Genomic DNA, 22,004 nt, shown 5'->3' with positions numbered 1-22,004 from the left:
CGATGACTCAGCGCGACAACACAGCAGGCGTAGCCGCAACTCGGAGGGAAGGTCCCACCGAGTTCAGCCCGGCAACTCGGCGGGATAGACTACTCGGCGGGAGCCGCCTGGCCTGCACCTCCTCTCCGGGGCTAAGGCACCCCGAGCTGCCCCCGAGCCCAGGGTCCCCCGACCTTTCCTAATACCCGAGCTCCTCCCAGTGGATCTCGGGCCACCCCCAGACAGGAACACACCGATTCTTCTATAGATACCTCGAGGTGAAGACACCTCGGGCCAGACAACTCGGCTTAGCTTGCCACAGGCAGCTCGCCGCTTACGAGATAGCATGACATAGGGTAACTCGCGGAAGGGTAGTTCGGCATACCGCAGGAATATCTCCTGCTCGACCACCGTACCCGACAAATCTGGGAACAACAGCCATATCCCTCGTCAGACAGCGTCGTGCCTGCCACCTTTAGAGGGTGCCTTACACCTGACAGGCACGTACCCTACGATGACGGCCCCGCGTGTGCCACCTTAGCCCTGCCTGTAACGGCTGCGGCAAGCTGACAGTGGCGGTTACACCTGCCCTGTCAGAGGCCAGTGGGCCTGATGCTACGGATTTCTGTTATAAGGAGCCTATTCTCAAGGAGGAGAGGTATCATCTTCTATCACTCGCGCTATCTGCACTCTTAGCCTTCATCCTCTCCTTGCTTCTCCTACAGAACATTAACTTAAGCATCGGAGTGTTCCCGCCGGGCAAGCCCCCGGTGATTCTTCTTCTTCTCCATCTCAGGTACCTTTCGGGAGCCACACAAGTGCCAGCTAGGAGTGACCGGATTGCACACCATCAATCACCATCCTAATTTTTATAAATGGTACAGATGTGTCTCTTGCTAAAGATTTTTATTTGTATTACTTAAAGGTGAAAAGGAAATCAAACTAAGACCACTAGGAATGGCAATGGGGTGGGGTGGGGCAGGGCCTCCTGAAAATCCCCATCCCCGTCCTCGCTTGGAGTGACAATCTTATCCCCATTCTCGTCCCCACAGGGATTTCCATCTCTACGAGATCCTCATTTCTTGTGATTTTTTATAATGTCAATCATTTTGTTTTTGTTTTTTATTTTATTTAAAAAATAAAAATAAAATAATTAAAAATTACAATTATATTAGAAAAGATTCAAACATATTCAATCATATGTTTAAAAATATTAATATATAAACGTATGTATATATATATATATACATATAAATGTATGTATACATATATACATATATTAGTAGGAATCCCATGAAGCGGGAATTGGGGTCCCCGCGGGACACCCTATCCCCGCCAAAAGGGATGAAAATTCTCCCATCTCCATCTCCGTAGGGGAAAATCATTCCCATCCACGCTCCATTCAGGGCGAATCCCCATGGGGAAAATTGCCATCCCTAAAAATCACATACAAGACGGGTTATCTTTGGGGAATTGGGAGGGCTGATGCTTTGGTTGAGCTGCTCTCGCTCAGCTGCTTTGTGGAAGCTAGCTTCACCGGAAAGCCATTTTTTTGCTGAACAGCTAAAGTGTTCAGCTTATCCTAATTATTGAAAAGCCAGAAGCCGCTGCGCTTCAGCCCTCCCAAACGGGCACACGGGGAGGTCAGAAGACAGAGTTCATACGTGTTTGCCTTTCATCGGAAATGGAGAATAGGGGGGGTTCAGGAGATTCGGAAGCATCACTCCGATGCCAAACGCTGCTCTAGGTTTAGTTCCGCAGTGGTAAAGAGTAAAGACCAAAGAGAAGAAAGAATTTTCACTTTTCAGTCGCATTTTCAGTTTTAGGTTTGTCCGCCCTCCTGCATTGTTGTAATTTCTTAAGCATTCTCAAATGCGAATTCTTTCTTCAGTACGCTCCCTCTCATATTGCTATTCTTACTGTATTTCCTACATCACCAGATTCTCCTTTTCTTCTTCTTCTTCTTCTGCTCCTGTTGTTTCTCCCGTCAAGGGCTCAAATTCAAATCCGCTTATCGTCGATTATCTGATTGATACCCTTGGGTTCTCCAAAGCCCATGCCCTTTCGGCTTCGCATTATTTGCATCGGGTAAAAGACCTAGAAAAGCCTCAATCTGTTGTTCGCTTACTCCAGCAATTGGGATTTACGGAGACCCATATTCGAACTGCTGTCCAAGTGGAACCCAGAATTCTCCTTGCTAATGTCAAGAAGATCCTTGAACCAAAGCTCAGGTTATTTCAAGAACTGGGTCTCACGGGACCAGATTTGGGTCATTTCATCTCGATTAACGCAACTCTTTTGACCTACAGCCTTGATCGAAAGTTGATCCCTTGCATTGAAATTTTCAAGAAAGTCCTGTCTAATGGTGCCGACAATCGAGGTTTGATTCAAGTTTTGCGCAGATGCAAATGGATCACCAGATACCCAGATTCAAGACTGTTGCCCAACATTTCCTTTTTGGAGAGTTGTGGGATTATTGGCTCACAGGTCACGATGCTTTTGAAGCGGCAACCGACCTTGTTTGCTATGAAACCGTCTAATCTCAGAGAACGTGTTCACAGGGTTATGGAGATGGGATTTTCTGCAGATTCGAGAATGTTAGTCCATGCGCTCTACACGGTTAGTTGCATGAGCCAAGCGACCCTTGAGAGGAAATTCAATCTATTTCAGAGCTTTGGATTCTCAAAAGACGAATGCATGTCTATGTTCAGGAGGAATCCGGGTTTATTCAGGACTTCTGAGGAGAAGTTAAAGTCGGGACTTGAGTTCTACTTATACACTGTTGGGTTTGAAAGAAAAGTATTGGTTTATCAGCCGACATTTTTAATGAATAGTTTGGAGAAGAGGGTGATCCCTCGTTACAGGGTTCTTAGTATTCTGAAGTCGAAGAAACTGTTGAAGAAGAACCCTAGTTTTGCTCAAGTGTTACTATTATCTGATGAGGTGTTCAAGGAGAAATTTATTGCAATGTTTATAAATGATGCTGAAGAGTTGTTGATAGCTTATAAGGGTGAGAGCTCTGATTCTTCGGATGAATGAGCATCAATATTCTGGGGAGAAGTAACTGATTTGGAGGCTCCAATCAGATATCAGTGAGCTAAAGCTGTATGGTGAATTGTTGAAGTTACAGACACAGTTGGAATTAGCTTGAGAAGTAAGTCCAAAAGCTTCAACAGCTCAAATCATCAATTTCATCTTTGTTCGATGCTAATCTGATTGAATACAAGGATTTCGTGGTTGAGAATTTGAGATATTATTACAGTGTTTTTAGCAAACTCATGATGTTCTTCCCTATTTGATCATGTTGAGTTTTATGTTTTCTTCTCTGCCACGAGTTCTGATGTGATGATCTGGAACAATGGGATGAAAAGCTTGATGACTGACATATATTAAGAGATTGGGATGTTATTCTCTCGTTGGACTTGTTGACATTATTGGGGTGGATTTGTAGCTTGCTGAGAAGAAAGGCAACAGATAGTTTCAGATGATTCAGGGCGTATGTTAATACATGAATCAGTCTTCTGTGGGGAAACTGTAGCGAAGAAATTAAAGAAAGGCTTCAAGATTAGTCAGATTGCTTTAGAAGTTTCTGCATAATTTTATGTGGGCTCAGAATTGGTTGAAACTGTTTTGATGTCCTTTTCTCCATGCCAGTTTCAGTGGCTTAAGAAGAAAGATTGAAACTTTATTTGCAAGGTCCAAACGCTGAGAAGAAATACCATTTAGTTGAGTGGGGAAAATTGACTGTCCCATAGAAGTGGGGGGGAGGGGGTGTATTTGGATTAGACCACTTGGACTGATTAATAAGGCTCTTCTTAGTAAGTGGCTTTTGAGATTTGGTAATGGACAAATACACATTGAGGCAGATTATTGAAGCAAAGTATGGGAGTAGCATTTCAGGTTGGAGTCTGATCGGATCTCAACTCCATCTGCTTTAAAGTAGCTCCATTCTCTTTTATGAGAAGTGGCTCATCTCTCTTGCTATTGGCTAACACCTGTGCATAAGACCTGTCTCAAAGCTGTTCTCCAGATCTTAGTGAATGACGAAGTATGGGAGTAGCATTTCAGGCTGAAAGGAAGCAATTCAAAATTGCAGTTTCATTAGTATCTCTTCATAGGTGTTAAGGGATTCAGTTATCTAAGTTCTGTAATGCTGTGTTCTATCATCTTTGATTAGGAGGGTGGCTGCTTTGTTGTATATGTATCTAAATCCTTATGCTTTCTTCTGTATTGGGCTCTTTCCCCTTTTCCTGTTTGTTGCTGAGCTTTTTACTTACAGAAAAATAATATTATGCTGTATATATAGTGTTTCTGATGCTCCAAAATCAGAGGTCTGTCATCATATTTTACAAACTATCAGTAGTATAGCCTTGCTCATGTTCTAGTCTGCAATGCACTGTTTTAATGAAAAAAATTTCCTTCTACATCATCAGCATATTTCAAGAAATTGATTGTGAGATTTGCACTGTTGGGACCCCATATCTTATGGAATCTAGAAAATTCTTGTGTTTTTTAGATATGAGAACTACAACTGGAGCAAAATCTTCTAGCTGCCTAGAATCTTCCTTTGAGATATAATTTATATATTCTATACAACTCTTATAACTCTCTTTTTATCACCTATCGGAGCTACTTCTAGGTTCCTGCATATGACTTCATTTCTAATTATGTCCTTTCTAGTTTTACCTGTTATTTATCTTAGCATTCACATTTTTGCCACAGTTATTTTTGGACATGCTATCACCTAACTGCTCAACACTCTGCTCCATACAACATTTTGATATTCTTTTAAACTTTTATTCCCCAAAAGCAGATTATAGGGGCTGCTTTGTCATTTCTTCTTCTGTGGAATTATTATGAGCTTTTAACCAGTGTAATTTCATTAACAAATCCAAAGATTAGAAACAAAATGAGCAGTACATAAACATGTTCCAGCATGCAGCCATTATGCAGTCAAGGTGCTTCTGATGTTGATGGTAGTGGGACATGTAACAAAGTTAACTGAAGAAAGAAAATCTTCATGTAAGGGTACAGTGATATCCTTGATACCAAGGAAATGAAATAGAGATTGCATTGTCTGTCAATTCTTTTTATTGTTGCCATCATAATGGACAGTGAAAACATAGGCAATCTAGCTTTTGTGTAGTCTTCCTTTGCTTGAATAACGATCCTGTGTGTTGTGTTATAGATCTTATGGTGCAACTTATGCTGGTATTGCTAATTCATTATTTATATTTTGGACTTTCATATAATGAAGATATAAACCTGACTGAAAGCGCATGGATGCTTGGTCATAGAGAAGGAATTCCTTGATTCTTATGTTGTTGTTGAGGAGCACTCTGTTATCCTCCCTGAAATTTTATTTTAATAGGGCTGCAAATGGCATCTGATTGTCCAAATATGAATGTCCCATTAAGGGTAGTCTGAATTCGATCTGTTTATAATTGGATTAATTATGGAACCACCCCTATCCATTCTAATATAGTCCAATTTGATTTGAGTTAAATATATATGCTCATATATAGTTGAAATTTATATTGCACCTATTAGTAAAGTTGGTTAGAATGTTTTGTTTTTTACTAAATTGTCATAGGTTCAAGTTTCAACCAAGTAATTTTCAATTCATTTTGCTCATGACAATATCAAAGTCATTTCTATTTTAAAGTGTCTTATTTATTTATTTTATGAATTGTTCTGCATATTCTTCAGTCATTAGTACAGTGCACTGTGCATCACCATTTGCTATCCATAGTTCCATACAAGGAAAGGAAGAATGACCATTCCCCTCAGAAGAAAAGGAATATTTTAAGTTCTGCTGCTGGCCATATATTCTGAACCATTTTGGACGTTAACATTGTACACTTGGAGCTTTGAACTTTTAAGAACCCAGTTTCATCTCTCTCTCTCTCTCACACACATACACACAAGAAAAAAAAAGAAAATGTAACTTCAACTCAACTGTACTCTTGGGGCGTTGTTACTCAAAAATGAGTTTCAGAAAAGTTATTAGTTTTGAAGAAAATGTTCTCTATGGATCCATTTGGTAGCACAAAAAATATAAGAAAATGAATGATTTGCAAAAAGAAAAAAAAATGTTATTTTATGCTATTTGGTTGCACATAAAATGGTCACGAGTCATGATAAGCAAATGGCTTCCAAAAAGTGACGAAATCACATTCCAAAAGAGGGTTGGTTCTGTTGCTTTAAATTTTTGTTATACCTATGTATACATCAATTATTGAGGTTGGTATTCCAAGTTAAGCTAAGCATCACAAAAATTAGTTTTGGTTTGTTTGCAGTATAATTTCATTTACATTGATGCAAAAATACAAGTGTGAATAGTTATTTGTTTTTGTTTCAGTTTTTGCCCTATTCTGTGTGTTTGCATCGTGGATGAAGTGAAATAAAACCTAAAACAAAGCAACTCTCATGCATTTGTAGTAATAAAAGTGAAATTAAGGCTCAGTTTGGAAAAAGTATAAATATAAATATGTATAGTACAAATGCATACAAAATAATACAAAATATATGGCTTTGTACTCTGCATATTTGTATTTGTACTCTTTTTAAACAGAGCCTAAACTCCAAACAAATGGAGCCTTAGAAAAACAAATTTCTTATTGATGTTGTATTTAACTATTTATATACTAGTTTAAGGGATGTACCATGCAAGTATGCAAGGCTAAAATATTTGGACAACTTCTATTTATAAGTATTAATCCTTATATGACAAGATATTGGGTAAAAAACTTAAAAGTTAAAACCTTACAAGCTAAATTTTGGGTTAAATGAATAAAAAAAAAACTCATCTAATCATCTTCAACAGCACAATTATAAATAACATTTTTATGAAACCCCATGGCCATTAAAACTGGCCGACAACAAAATTATCGACGATATTAAATAAATAAAAATATTTCTTGCATACAAATATACTAAATAATTCAAACAAAAAAACATGTTAATACTTGGTTTAACATCCCAATGCAACAAGCATCAAATTTTTTCAACTCCCAATTGATGAATCACGAGTTGCAATGGTGAACTAGATGCCAATGCCGAGTATCTTTAGTGAGGGGAGGTCTTTGTCCGAATAAGCTGAACACGAAGAGTTAAAGGCAAAGGACCTTAAGTGGGGAAAAACTAAGTTTTTAAAAAGGGAAAAGTGCATATTATTACCCTGTACCTTGGGCTTAGTTTTATTTTGGTTATTGAATTTTAAAATGTGCCAATTCAATATACCTAAGCTTCTAAAACATACCAGTTTAGTCCCTATTGTTAGCGGTCCATCAGTTACCTCTATCAAGTGATGATATGTGTGACTTAAAACTTTTGAAAAGATCAAAATTATCTTTTGACACTGTTCATCATCTTTTTCCTCAAGAATCAAGATTGAACCAAAGCAACGGATTGATTTTTGACAAATTGCTTTTCTCTATTAGCTTCTAAGAAATTTGGGCATTTCAATGGTTGACAAAGAAAATTAGATGACACCCAGAGGGTATTTATGCCCTTTTACATGCCACTTAACGGCAATTACCGGTTTTGTACTTAACTAACACGTTTTGGAAGTTTAGGTAGTGGATTTGAAATCTTGATGGATTATAAAAGGAGAACTCTTTGTCCGATGATAACATCACTCAATTCATAAACTTCTTTGCCAAGAGGATTCGGGTGGCTCACAATCTCATATTGCCTTTGGTGAGGTAACTTCGAAGCAGTTTTGGAAGTTTAAATACTTGCACTGCAAGTCCGAATTCTGATTAGTTGAATGCTTTGACTGTTCAGCAGGTTGTGAAACCAATGATGAGATTCTATGCCAACAATAAATTCTTAGGCCCCACTGTAAAAAGTGCATTACTGACATGAAACCTTATCATTGGTTTCACACTTCGCTAAACAGCCAAAATGTTCAACTAAACTTTGCTCCGGGAGTCCACCTTTATCTTGTGTAAATGCATGAATAACTCCCTTCCTGTTAAAGTGGAATTGGCTCTAAGAGGCCCTATGATAGAGGTGGAGTGCAGTATCATCAGGAAGTCGAAACTCTTGAACATCCATTGTTTAAGTCTCCTATGGTTCGACGAATTTGGTACAACTTGACTATAAAGTCTACGAACGGATCACCATGAAGAATGGATGTTAAGTGACTCGCTTAATCATTGGGCTCAGCTAGAAGATCCCACAGGCAGACATGGTTATTCTGTTTCCGCTCAATTCTCATAGTTGAGTCATATATATATATATTATGTATATAAAAAGGTTAGCAAACAAACCTACGTATTTGTGTTTAAATTTTGTTTGAAGTTTGATTTAAACTGAGCTAAATTTGGCTTTTAGGAGCTGAATTAGAATAGCTCGTCAAAATCTCAGTTCCTGTTCACCCCTAGCATTTCATTTGAAATTTACAATGTCATCAATAGAATAGAAACCCAGCTCGCTAATATATGACCCATATCGCTAATAGATGGTAAGTTGTTAATTAGGGCTGTCAAAGGATTGGATCTGTGGATCGGGACCAATTAGAATCAAAACCAGCCTGACATGAAATATTGAGGACCTGAAATCAAATCGGACATGATAGGATCTACAGATCTGATTATATATATGTATGTATATATGTATATCGAGTCGGGTCTGAATCAGTTTAGGACTTGACGAAACTGGTTCCAAACTGATAATCAGGACACTAGTATAAGTTCCTGAAACTAGAACCGGCCCAATTGGTTCGGGTCCATCGGAATATCGGGTCGGACCGATCCATTGACAACCCTTATTGGTAAATGGTAACCTTGTGAATGTTAGATCTCCTTCCTGCCAACGACCACCATTAGATAATAAATTTTGATGGGGCAATATCCTTCGATCGAGCCGGCACAGGTTTGATGGCGAGAGATCGGAATGGTGCTTTGATCATTGCGCGATATGTGGCTCTTTGTGCTTTCCGGTGGAAGCTGAAGCATTAGCTTTAAAAGAAGCTTTGAAGTTAGCCTTGGATTTCCATTTTCACCACGTCATGTTGAGGGGAGATGCAATTACAGTGGTTAAATCCCTGGTGGAGACCTCCCATGCTACTCCTTGGTGAATCTTAAATTGCATCACTGATTGCACGGCCCTAGTTGAAAGAATCCTTCACTGCTCAGTCCAATTCATTAACCGTTAAGTAACCAGGTGGCCCATTTGTTGATCAGGCATGCTAAACTTCCCGCCAAAACAATGAGAAATGGTTGCTTTCACTCCAGGCTGCAACTTATTCTTAAGTGCTTTGAACGTTGCTCTATGGAACTCCAGCATTAGATTATCTGTAAACGAAGGATGCAGCCACAAAGCCCTCTTCCTCTTCCGCCAAATGAAGCAGTTGGGCTTGGAACCCGACAAATTAACCTTTCCCTTGATAGCAAAAGCCTGCGGGAAGCTCTCGAACCTCCTATACTGCCAAATAATCCATACCCATGTTGTGAAACTCCCGCTCTGGTCTGATAAGTTCGTGCAAACAGCCATGGCGGATATGTATATCAAATGTGGTCGCTTAGAGTTTGCAAACATACTGTTTGAGAGGATGCCTGAGAAGGATGTCACTTCTTGGAATGCAATGATCATGGGGTTTTCTCAATCAAGTATTGAGAGAGTTTTGGATCTTTTTCGTGAAATGAAGCTCGCTGGGTTTAAGCCTGACTCGGTGACACTCATAGGCTTGATTCAATCAAGTTCCAATATGAAGAATTTGAATATGGCAAGAGCCATGCATTGCTCTGGGATTCAAGTTGGGGTTGCAGACGATGTTTCTGTAGCCAACACGTTGATTTCTGCGTATGCTAAGTGCCATGACCTGAGCTCAGCAAGGGTGGTATTTGACGCAACTCCTATGGCTGTGAGAACTGTAGTGTCATGGAATTCCATGATTGCAGGGTATTCCCACTTAGAGAGAACTTTTGAGGCCATTAGCATCTACAAATCTATGTGCCAATATGGTGTTAGGCCAGATGTAAGCACCATTGTTAGCTTGCTTTCATCATGTGCTCACCCTGAAGTGCTCTTACAGGGTAAGCTGATCCATTCACATGGTGTCCACACAGGGTGTTCTTTGGATATTTCTGTTATTAACACCCTCATTTCTATGTATTCTAAGTGTGGAGATATCATCTCTGCACGTAACTTATTCAACAGAATGTCCGAGAGAACTTGTGTTTCATGGACGGCCATGATCAGTGGGTATGCCGAGAAAGGGGATTTGGATGAAGCAATGAATTTGTTTCATGCCATGGAATCAGCTGGTGAGTCGCCTGATTTGGTTACTATGGTTGCTTTGCTGTCCGCTTGTGGTCAAACAGGAGCACTAGAGCTTGGAAGATGGATTAATAAGTATTCTATTTCAAAAGGATTAATGCAGAATGTAATGGTTTATAATGCATTGATAGACATGTATGTGAAATGCGGAAGTACAAAGAGTGCCCGTGAAATCTTTGACATGATGCCTGAGAGAACAACTGTATCTTGGACAACTATGATTGCTGGGTATGCACTGAATGGAGAATCCAAAGAAGCTTTAAGTGTTTTCTCTCAGATGGTTGAATCAGGTTTTAGACCAAACCATTTAACTTTTCTTGCCATCCTTCAAGCTTGTACTCATGCAGGTTTCCTTGAGAAGGGATGGGAGCATTTCACTTTGATGACTGAAGTATATAAAATAAGCCCTAGACTAGAACACTATGCCTGCATGGCTGATCTTCTTGGAAGGATGGGAAAGTTAAAAGAAGCATTGGAGTTCATCCATAACATGCCTGTAAAACCTGATGCTGGTGTATGGGGTGCTTTGCTTGGTGCCTGCAAGATCCATCGAGACCTAGAAACTGCTGAGTATGTTGCCAATCATCTTTTTGAACTTGAGCCCCATGCTGCAGTTTCATATGTGGCAATGGCTAACATCTATGCAGCTGAAGAGAGGTGGGATGGTGTGGTAAAGATACGGGCAATGATGAAATGCAACAGAGTGAAGAAATCAGCAGGTTGTAGCCTTGTTCAAGTGAATGGAAAGATTCATACATTCACAGTTGAAGACAGGTGCCACCCTGAAGACTTACTTATATATGAAGTGTTAGATGGTTTAGCTTTGCAGTTGAGAGAATTAGATTGAGCCCTCAACACTAAAATCAAACTTCAGGGATCATTATAGTACATGAGTTGTAAGCCTGTCAATGATACCCAAAACTCTGTGGCTTGATCTGACATCCGATTTGATTATCTCAGATTTGGATGTACCCCGATACGATACGAGAGACAGAGACAGAATCCAATTGGGATGGAACTCATATGCATTGTTCATACACCCAATCATATTTTGGATCAAAATTGGATGCTATTAATCCTTTATCAGATCGACCTCGGATTTAGGTGAATCCAATCTGAATGCCTAATGAGTTGTTGAGTTATATAGTAAAATTACCAGATTTGATGACGGCTTTGATGAAAGTGTCTTAATTAATCACACATTTTGGCATGTTCAGAAAATGATCGAAGTTCCAAATCTTACACTCACTGGGCATCCGATAAATCCCAAGAACAAATTGGAGTCACATTTTGTGACCCATTTGCTTTTGTTATGAAAATGTTGATAAGGAAACCCATGGAGGGATTAACTTTAGCTTGGTCTATAAAATGGTCAGGCAAACAGAATGGAATGGCAAAACAAGAGCCATGTAGTGAACCCCATAGAGTTGGAACAAGGTTTATGTTATGATGATGATTATGGAGGTGTTTGGTACAGTGGCATTGCATTGTCATTGCATTTTGGGTTGTTCTATATAAATGCAAATTCTTTCTTCAGTAAGCTCCTTCTCATGTTGCTATTCTTACTGTATTTCCTACATCCCCAGATTCTCCTTTTGTTCTTCTCATTCTCTTGTTGTTTCTTCTGTCAAGGGCTCAAATTCAAATCCGCTTATTGTCGATTATCTGATTGACACCCTTGGGTTCTCCAAAGCCCATGCCCTTTCAGCTTCACATTATTTGCATCGGGTAAAAAACCTAGAAAAGCCCCTGCTTCCACCAGCAATTGGGATTTACGGAGACCCATATTCGAACTGCTGTCCAAGTGGAACCCAGAATTCTCCTTGCTAATGTCAAGAAGATCCTTGAACCAAAGCTCAGGTTATTTCAAGAACTGGGTCTCACGGGACCAGATTTGGGTCATTTCATCTCGATTAACGCAACTCTTTTGACCTACAGCCTTGATCGAAAGTTGATCCCTTGCATTGAAATTTTCAAGAAAGTCCTGTCTAATGGTGCCGACAATCGAGGTTTGATTCAAGTTTTGTGCAGATGCAAATGGATCACCAGATACCCAGATTCAAGACTGTTGCCCAACATTTCCTTTTTGGAGAGTTGTGGGATTATTGGCTCACAGGTCACGATGCTTTTGAAGCGGCAACCGACCTTGTTTGCTATGAAACCGTCTAATCTCAGAGAACGTGTTCACAGGGTTATGGAGATGGGATTTTCTGCAGATTCGAGAATGTTAGTCCATGCGCTCTACACGGTTAGTTGCATGAGCCAAGCGACCCTTGAGAGGAAATTCAATCTATTTCAGAGCTTTGGATTCTCAAAAGACGAATGCATGTCTATGTTCAGGAGGAATCCGGGTTTATTCAGGACTTCTGAGGAGAAGTTAAAGTTGGGACTTGAGTTCTACTTATACACTGTTGGGTTTGAAAGAAAAGTATTGGTTTATCAGCCGACATTTTTAATGAATAGTTTGGAGAAGAGGGTGATCCCTCGTTACAGGGTTCTTAGTATTCTGAAGTCGAAGAAACTGTTGAAGAAGAACCCTAGTTTTGCTCAAGTGTTACTATTATCTGATGAGGTGTTCAAGGAGAAATTTATTGCAATGTTTATAAATGATGCTGAAGAGTTGTTGATAGCTTATAAGGGTGAGAGCTCTGATTCTTCGGATGAATGAGCATCAATATTCTGGGGAGAAGTAACTGATTTGGAGGCTCCAATCAGATATCAGTGAGCTAAAGCTGTATGGTGAATTGTTGAAGTTACAGACACAGTTGGAATTATCTTAAGAAGTATGTCCAAAAGCTTCAACAGCTCCAAATCATCAATTTCATCTTTGTTCAGTGCTAATCTGATTGAATACAAGGATTTCATGGTTGAGAATTTGAGATATTATTACAGTGCTTTTAGCAAACTCTTGATGTTCTTGAGTTCTTCCCTATTTGATCATGTTGAGTTTTATGTTTTCTTCTCTGCCACTAATTCTGATGTGATGATCTGGAACAATGGGAAGAAAAGCTTGATGACTGACATATATTAAGAGATTAGGTTGTTATTCTCTGGTTGGACTTGTTGACATTATTGGGGTGGATTTGTAGCTTGCTGAGAAGAAAGGAAACAGATAGTTTCAGATGATTCAGGGCTTATGTTAATACATGAATCAGTCTTGTGGGGAAACTATAGCGAAGAAATTAAAGAACGGCTTGAAGATTAGTCAGATTGCTCTAGAAGTTTCTGCATAATTTTATGTGGGCTCAGAATTGGTTGAAACTGTATTGATGTCCTTTTCTCCATTCCAGTTTCAGTGGCTTGAGAAGAAAGATTGAAACTTTATTTGCAAGGTCCAAATGTTGAGAAGAAATACCATTTAGTTGAGTGGGGAAAATTAACTGTCCCATAGAAAGGGGGGGGGGGTATTTGGATTTAGACCACTTGGATTGATTAATAAGGCTCTCTTATTTAGTGGCTTTTAAGATTTGGTAATGGATCAAGTACACATTGAGGCAGATTATTGAAGCAAAGTATGCACCATAATGCATCCATTATGCAGTCAAGGTGCTTCTGATGTTGATGTTAGTGGGACATGTAACAAAGTTAACAAAATAAAGAAAATCTTCATTTAAGGGTACAGTGATATCCTTGCTACCAAGGAAATGAAATAGAGATTGCATTGTCTGTCATTTTTTTTTTATTGTTGCCTTCATAATGGACAGTGAAAACATAGGCAAGCTAGCTTTTGTGTAGTCCTACCCTTTGCTTGAGTAACGATCCTGTGTGTTGTGTTATAGACCTTATGGTGCAACTTATGCTGGCATTTCTAATTCATTATTTATATTTTGGACTTTCATATAATGAAGATGTATAATATGAAACCTGACTGAAAGTGCATGGATGCTTGCTTGGTCATAGAGAAGGAATTCCTTGATTCTTATATTGCTGTTGAGGAGCACTCTGTTATCCTCTCTGAAATTTTATTTTAATAGCGCTGTAAACGGTACCTGATTGTCCAAATATGAATATCCCATGAAGGGTAAGCCGAATTCTATCTGTTTATAACTGGATTGGTTATGGATCCTCTCCTATCCATTCTAATATAATTCCATTTTATTTGAGTTAAATATATATGCCCATATATACTTGAAATTTATATTGCACCTAATAGTAAAGTTTGTTTGAATGTTTTATTTGTTTTTTCTAAATTGTCATAGGTTCAAGTTTCATCCAAGTAATTTTCAATTTATTTTATTCATGAAATACAATATCGAAATTATATCTATTTTAACGTGTCTTTTATTTTATTTTATTTTTTTGAATCTTTCTACATATTCTTCAGTGATTAGTCCAGTGCACTGTGCATCACCATTTGCCATCCATAGTTCCATACAAGGAAAGGAAGAATGACCATTCCCCTAAGAAGAAAAGTAATGTTTTAAGTTCTGCTGCCGGGCACATATTCTGAACCATTTATGGACGTTAAGATTGACCTGTGCTAAGTACGGGCTGTCCGCTAGTATTGTACACTTGGAGCTTTGAACTTTGAAGAACCCAAGTTTCTCTCTCTCTCTCTCATTGAAAAGAAAAAAGTAATTTCAATTCAACTGTACTATTGGAACGTTGTTACTCAAAAATGAGTTTCAGAAAAGTTACTAGTTTTACAGAAAAGGTTTATTTCCATGGATCCATTTGGTAGCACAAATAAGAAAATGAATGGTTTGCAAAAAAAAGTTATTTTATGCTGTTTGATTGCACATAAATTGGTCATGAATCGTGATATGCAAATGGTTTCCAAACAGTGACAAAAGTCACATTCCAAAAGAGGGTTGGTTCTGTTGCTTTAAATTTTTGTTATACCTATGCATACATCAATTATTGAGGTTGGTATTCCGATTTAAGCTAAGCATCACAAAAATTAGGTTTGGTTTGTTTGCGGTATCATTTCATTTGCATAGATGCAAAAATATGAGTGTGAATAGTGATTTATTTTTGTTTCACTTTTTGCCCTATTTTGTGTGTTTGCACTGTGGATGAAGTGAAATAAAACCTAAAACAAAGTAAAGCTAAACCTACGACAAAAATGAACCAAAACTTGCATAATTCTCATTTGCACTCTCATGCATTTATACTAATTGATGAAGGAAGATTTGGCCCAACCTCGTAACCACTCAACACGTGGCAACGGCAACAGTTCGGCACAACAGTACACCAAGGCACGAGCTCCGAAAGGAGGAACCAGCGGTCCGAACTCCCTGCAAGGAGCCCGAACTCCCCGTAAGGAGCCCGAGCTCTCCCTTAGGCCCTGAGCCTTACGAACACAAAGGGCAACAACCCGAACTGGCCTGCCCCATGGTAGTTCGGGCCACACCTCTATCCGAACTCAAGACTTCACTTCGCACACCACTCCAGCACTTCGCCTCCAGGACGCCGAACTAAACAAACCACACTGTATCCTGACTGACTTGGGATCTGACGCTTGACAGTCGCAATTCAAACGGCCACCTGCCACCGCCATCTCCAGATACAGAGACGGCTCCGACAAAGAGAGCAGTGGCGGTTCTGCCCCAGCAGAGGTGATGACACCCGAACTGGTAGAAGCACAGAAGTAATCATACCCGACCTGATAGAAGCTTAGGAGTGAGTGCGTGAAGTGGTTATAAAAGGCTCTCTACCCCCCAAGAACAAGGTATGTGAACTTTGCGCCATCTGGTTTTATCTTGCCTTAGAGGAAATACTAACTTGAGCTTCGGAGCATACTCACTGGGTTCTTCCCCGGAGATTACTCTCTTTCCCCTTCGTTTCAGGCACCTTCTGCTCCAGCCCGAGGCAAGATCTTTGACAGCTAGGACCCGTAGGATTGCGCACCATCAATTGGCGCCGTCTGTGGGAAACGTTTCTAAAAGCCTCCCTCTAAAACTCTCATAACCTCTTTTCTCCAAAAAACCCAACACTCATGGCTTCTTCCAGCAATGCCGGACGTGGCATGGAGATGAACACCACCGGGGAACAACTTCAAGTCCCCGTGGTGTGCATCGGGCAGTTCACCATCCCCCTTCCGGTGGATGGGATCCCCAGCCTGAATGCGCCACAAATAGTGGTGCCCGTAAACCTTCCTGCCATGAACACCCCCTTTTCTCTCCCTGTTGAAACGACCTTTACTGAACCAACTACTGTCCCCCTGGCGACCATCCAGAACCAGTTGGATGACCTGATGCAATGCAAGCCCAAATGCAACAATTCCAGCAACATTAGCTCCAGCAGCACCAAGTACTGCACCACATCTCTCAGTATCACTATCAGCAGTAGTTCCCCCAACTGCCTCTGAACCAACCACTGCTTCCACCTCGACACCCTGCTCCAAAGCCGGTTAAGCCCTCCCCTCAGGGTGGACGCCATCACCGAGGAGAGGCCTCCCAACCTCAGAACCCCCACAAGATCCAGGCCTCATCCCCGGGCCGAGGGGAAAGAAAAATCACCCCCGCCTCGCAGCTCGCCGGCGGGTCGGGAACCTCGCCCGCCAAGTCAGTATCTCGGCACTCCAAGTCTGAGCTCCCGCTGACAGAGAATCGATTCAGCATCCAAGCGGCAGATTACCAATAGCCCGGGCCCATCGAGCTCGGCAACACAAAGGCTAGCAGTGCCAGCACCAGGCCCACTCAGCAACGAAGGCGCCGGCGAAGTTGCCGAACTGCCACCCGTGTCCTGCCCGAGCTCAGAGGTAAAGAAGAGACAAGCTCGGACGAGGTAAAAGCCACCCTGATTCTCTCAGTTTCTTCCCCCCTCGCATCGGAACTCCTGGCAGTCCCCATGCCCAGAGACTTCAATCTCCCACCTTTGGACAAGTATGACGGGTCCTTCGACCCCAACGACCACGTCGATGCTTTCCAGTCCCAAATGCACCTAGCTAGGGCCAGTGAATCGTGCATGTGCGTGGCCTTCACCACCACCTTCAGGGGGGTGGCCCGCACTTGGTACAGGAACCTGGCCCCTAGGTCGATAAGAAGTTGGACCCAGTTCGTGCAGGTCTTCACCGCACACTTTGTCACCAGCAAGCGATGCCCCAGAACCAAGGAAAGCATCTTTGGAGTAGTCTAGACGGAAGGAGAACACATCCGGGGCTACATCAAGCGATTCAATGACGCATGCTTTTAAATACCGCAATTGGACCCCGCGGTGCAGCTCGCGGAGGCTAAGAGAGGAGTAACACACAAGGAGTTCAAATGTCACAAGGTAGCTAACCAGCCCGCGACCGTAGCCGAATTCCTCAAGCACGCGGATAAGTTCATGAGAACAGAGGAAGAGATCAACCAAAGGACCGAAAGCGGGGTCGAGAAAAGGAAGAGGGAAGGCGAGCCCTCCAACCCAGTCGACAGAAGAAAAAACCTGGCCCGGGAGCCGAAGCCGAGCCAGCCGTTCCGAGCTCCCTTAGCAGTTCGGACGGACTACACACCGTTAAACATGAGGCAGAGCAAAATCTTGATGACGATCAAAGACGCCCCATACGTAAAATGGCCACCTCGCCTAAAGGGGAACCCAAACGAGAGAAATAAAAACTTGTACTGTAGTTTCCATAGAGATCACGGTCATAGTACCGAATAGTGTAATAATCTCCGGGACGAGATAGAGGGACTCATCCGTCGCGGATATTTGAGAAATTTTGTACAGCATAATAATAATAATAACAATAAGGCAGGTCGGCAAGGGAAGCACGGAAGGGATGCCCCCGAATCCAGCAGCAGGCTAGCCGAACCATTGCAACGATAGCCTCCGGAAGAGAGGTCAGTTCGGGGAACCATCCATGTGAAAGTGGGAGGTTCAGTGGTAGCAGGTTGTACTTCGGCAGCAGCCCGGACGTCAGTTCGCGAAGTAGTCCGAGAAGAACAGAACCCTCCCAAGAGGCCGAAGACTGAAGAACCGATCTTCTTCACGGAAGACGATGCGCGAGGGGTCCACTACCCCCACGATGACGCGCTTGTCATAAAACTAAGGATCAGCGACTTCGAGGTCAGGCGCGTACTTGTGGATTCGGGCAGCTCGGCAGACATCCTCTTCAAGTCGGCATTTGACCAGCTGCAGTTGCAGAGAAGCGAGTTGAAACCCGCGAACACTCCTCTGGTGGGCTTCAGCGGAGAGGAAGTCAGGCCCCTTGGGAAAATAACAGTACCTGTGGAAGTCGGCACATGGCCTTGTGCGGTCAGACTCAACCACGATTTCTTGGTGGTCGCGACCCCCTCTCCATACAATGCCATAATAGAGCAGCCAATTACGCATATCCTACGGGCAGTGGTCTCCACCTACTATTTGGCAATGAAGTTCCCTACAGACTTCGGTGTGGGGGTGGCGCGGGGCGACCAGCTTGAGTCCCGCAAGTGTTATGTTGCCGCCCTGAAGGGAAAAACCAAGGCGGCTGATGACCTCGAACTGGAGCAGCCTACAAAGCAGGGCGAGGAGCGAGCTTCGCCCATAGAGGAAACGGTCGCAATCCCGACTTCGGCTACAGACCCGGCTCGAACGTTACAGATCGGTGCTTCCGTCAAGGAACCTCTACGAATTGAACTGGTGAGTTTTCTACTTCAAAATTTAGATATTTTTGCATGGTCCGCGGCCGATATGCCCGGTATTGACCCCAGCCTTATAACTCACAAACTTAATACTGACCCTGTAGTCAGACCCATTAGACAGAAGAAACGCAACTTAGCCCCTGAGTGTTGGAGGGCGGTCGACGAGGAGGTCGAAAAGCTCCTCGCAGCAAACTTCATAAGGGAGGTTCATTACTCGAGCTGGGTAGCCAACCCAGTGCTGGTGAAAAAGGCAAACGGCAAGTGGCGCATGTGCGTCGACTACACCGACCTGAACCGAGCTTGCCCGAAAGATTGCTTCCCCCTCCCCAGAATTGACCGCCTAGTGGACACGACCTCGGGACATGAGTTGCTAAGCTTCTTGGACGCCTACTCGGGCTGCAACCAAATCAGGATGGACCAGTCCAATGAGGAAAAAACCAGCTTCATAACCGAGTTCGGCCTGTACTGCTACATGGTCATGCCCTTCGGATTGAAGAATGTTGGGGCGACCTTCAAAAGACTTGTGAATAAGCTGTTTCGGCCCTTAATTTGCACGAAAATAGAATGTTATGTAGACGCAATGGTTGTCAAGACGCAGTTTTCGCAAGAATTAATACTAGACTTAGATTCTGTCTTCCAAATTCTGTGTCAATTTAGCATGAAACTGAACCCAAACAAGTGTGTCTTCGGTGTCACCTCGGGTAAGTTCCTAGGGTACATCGTCAACCGGCGCGGTATTGAGGCCAACCCGGACAAGATAAAGGCCATCCTAGATATGAGACCACCCCGAAAAGTAAAAGAGGTTCAGAGGCTAAACGGCCGCATAGCCGCTTTGAGCCACTTCATGTCCAAATCAGCAGACCGTTGCCTGTCTTTCTTTAAAGCAATCAAAGGCAAAGAGTTCGAATGGACCCGAGACTGCCAGCTCGCGTTCGACGAGCTAAAAAACTACCTCGCTAGTGTGTCAATCTTAACCTGGCCCGAGGAGGGCGAGGTCTTGGAACTGTACCTCTCGACAAGCGACGAGGTGGTCAGTTTGGTACTAATAAAAGAAGTAGATCGGGTCCAACTACCCATCTATTATGTTAGTAAAATTTTGTAGGGAGCAGAGACGAGATACCCGCAGATAGAAAAGCTAGCATACGCACTGGTAATGGCAGCTCGGAAACTCCACCCATATTTCCAGGCTCACACTGTCATCGTCTTGACTAACAAACCTCTGAGGCAAGTCTTACTCAAGCCCAAGGTTTTCGGTCGGCTGACGAAGTGGGCCATCAAGCTCAGCGAGTATGACCTCTAGTATAAGCCACGAACTGCTATCAAGGCCCAAGCCTTAGCAGATTTTATTGCCGAGTGCACGTTCAGCCTCGAAATCCCCAAGCCAGTTGAGCCCGAGATCCCCAATTCGGGTGAGCACAGAGCTCCCAAGCCAATAGAGTCTGAACCTCGTGAAGTAGCAGCCAGTGTGGCATCTCTCCTGGTTAGGCCAAACGCAAACTGGGATGAGGAGCCCTGGATCCTTCACGTAAATGGCTCCTCGAACCAGCAGGGCAGCGGGGTTGGAATAGTGCTACACGACCCAGGTGGCACGAAATTGGAATACGCACTACGCTTTGAGTTCGCGGCATCCAACAATGAGGCGGAGTATGAGGCACTAATAGCCAGATTGAACCTAGCGCAAAAAGTAAGAACAAAACACATGGTTATCTGCAGCGATTCCTAGCTCGTGGTCAACCAGGTTACGGGCGAATACGAAGCACGCGAGCTGACTATGATCACCTACTTAGCAAAAGTAAAGGAGGCTCTGCTCAACTTCCAGCCGCACTTCATCAGGCAAATGCCGAGGTCAGAGAACACTGAGGCCGACGCCCTGTCCCGGTTAGCCAGCACGAGTCACAACACCATGAGAACCGTGTACATAGAGGACTTACCTCGGCCTAGCATTCTCGGTGGGGCAGAGGAGGTCGCTCCCGTCCTTGAAGTAGAGCCGAGCTGGATCGACCCACTCGCAAGCTTCTTGCTAGATGGAACCCTCCCTACGGACCGCAATGCAGCCAAGAGGGTGTAGCGCCAGGCAGCCAAATACGTCATAATAGACGAACGGTTGTACCGATGGTCCTACGCGCTCCCCTACATGCGTTGCTTGCGACCTACCAAAGCCGAGCTCGTACTCCGCGACACTTGGGAGGCAGGGCCCTCGCCCAAAAGGCACTTCGACAAGGGTACTACTGGCCAACGATGAAGGCAGAGGCCGTCAAGCTCGTCAGAAAATGCGACGAGTGTCAGAAGCATGCCAATATCCACCATCAGCCTGCCGCCGACCTCAAGTACCTCACTAGTCCATGGCCCTTTGCGTAATGGGGCATCGACCTCCTGGGGCCATTCCGCCAGCAACAGGTGGGAGGAAGTTCCTAGTGGTGGCGGTAGATTACTTCACAAAGTGGATAGAAGTTGAACCTCTGGCAACAGTTACAACTCGAAACATACAGAACTTCTTTTGGAAGAACATAGTATGTCGCTTCGGGTTACCTCGGATACTGATCTCTGACAACGGCAAGCAGTTCGAGGATATCAAGTTCCAGGAATGGTGCCAAGATATAGGAATTCGTTAGAACTTCACATCGGTCGCACACTCGCAGGCAAACGGTCAGACAAAAGTAATGAACAGAGCCATCCTCCGCGGACTGAAAGCACGACTAGACCGAGCTAAAGGGTTGTGGGCGGACGAGCTACCAAGTGTTTTATGGGCTCACCGAACTACAGAAAAAACCGCCACGAGAGAGACCCCCTTTAACCTCACCTATGGCATTGAAGCGGTAATCCCGGCGGAGATCGAAATACCTACACTACGACTAGAAGCATACAACGATCAAACAAACGGAGATGAGTTATGTACCAACCTCGACCTACTGGACGAGGTAAGAGACCTCGTGTACATCCGGACCGCAGATTACCAGCAAAAGGTAGCTCGGTACTACAACGCCAAAGTAAAAAAGCAGAACTTCCGCGTCGGCGACCTGGTTCTCCGTAAGATCATGGCACCCGAACCCGGTGTGGGCAAACTTGGACCAAATTGGGAAGGGCCCTACAGAGTAAAGAGAGCGCTCGGGGGGGCATACGAGCTCGAAACCTTAGAGGGCAAACAAGTACCCCGAGCGTGGAACGTCGTCAACTTAAGGCGATACTACCTAT

At 43.1% G+C, this 22,004-nt stretch overlaps 2 protein-coding genes across 2 annotated transcripts; both read left to right on the top strand.

Moving 5' to 3' along the window:
- Positions 1-1,384: 1,384 nt before the first annotated feature.
- Positions 1,385-4,413, top strand: LOC148791360 (Mitochondrial transcription termination factor family protein). The gene has a single exon (XM_088887020.1). It carries the CDS (start codon positions 1,852-1,854, stop codon positions 3,016-3,018), a length of 1,167 nt encoding a protein of 388 aa, XP_088743146.1. The 5' UTR covers positions 1,385-1,851; the 3' UTR covers positions 3,019-4,413.
- Positions 4,414-8,784: 4,371 nt separating this feature from the next.
- Positions 8,785-12,378, top strand: LOC104600039 (Tetratricopeptide repeat (TPR)-like superfamily protein). The gene has a single exon (XM_010262833.3). The coding sequence runs from the start codon at positions 9,203-9,205 to the stop codon at positions 11,111-11,113; it is 1,911 nt and encodes a 636-aa protein (XP_010261135.1). The 5' UTR covers positions 8,785-9,202; the 3' UTR covers positions 11,114-12,378.
- The last annotated feature ends 9,626 nt before the right edge of the window (positions 12,379-22,004 follow it).

The sequence above is a fragment of the Nelumbo nucifera genome, chromosome 5, assembly GCF_055504915.1.
Source record: "Nelumbo nucifera cultivar China Antique chromosome 5, China Antique-T2T, whole genome shotgun sequence".
NCBI lineage: Eukaryota > Viridiplantae > Streptophyta > Magnoliopsida > Proteales > Nelumbonaceae > Nelumbo > Nelumbo nucifera.
This window is presented reverse-complemented; position numbering and strand designations above follow the sequence as displayed.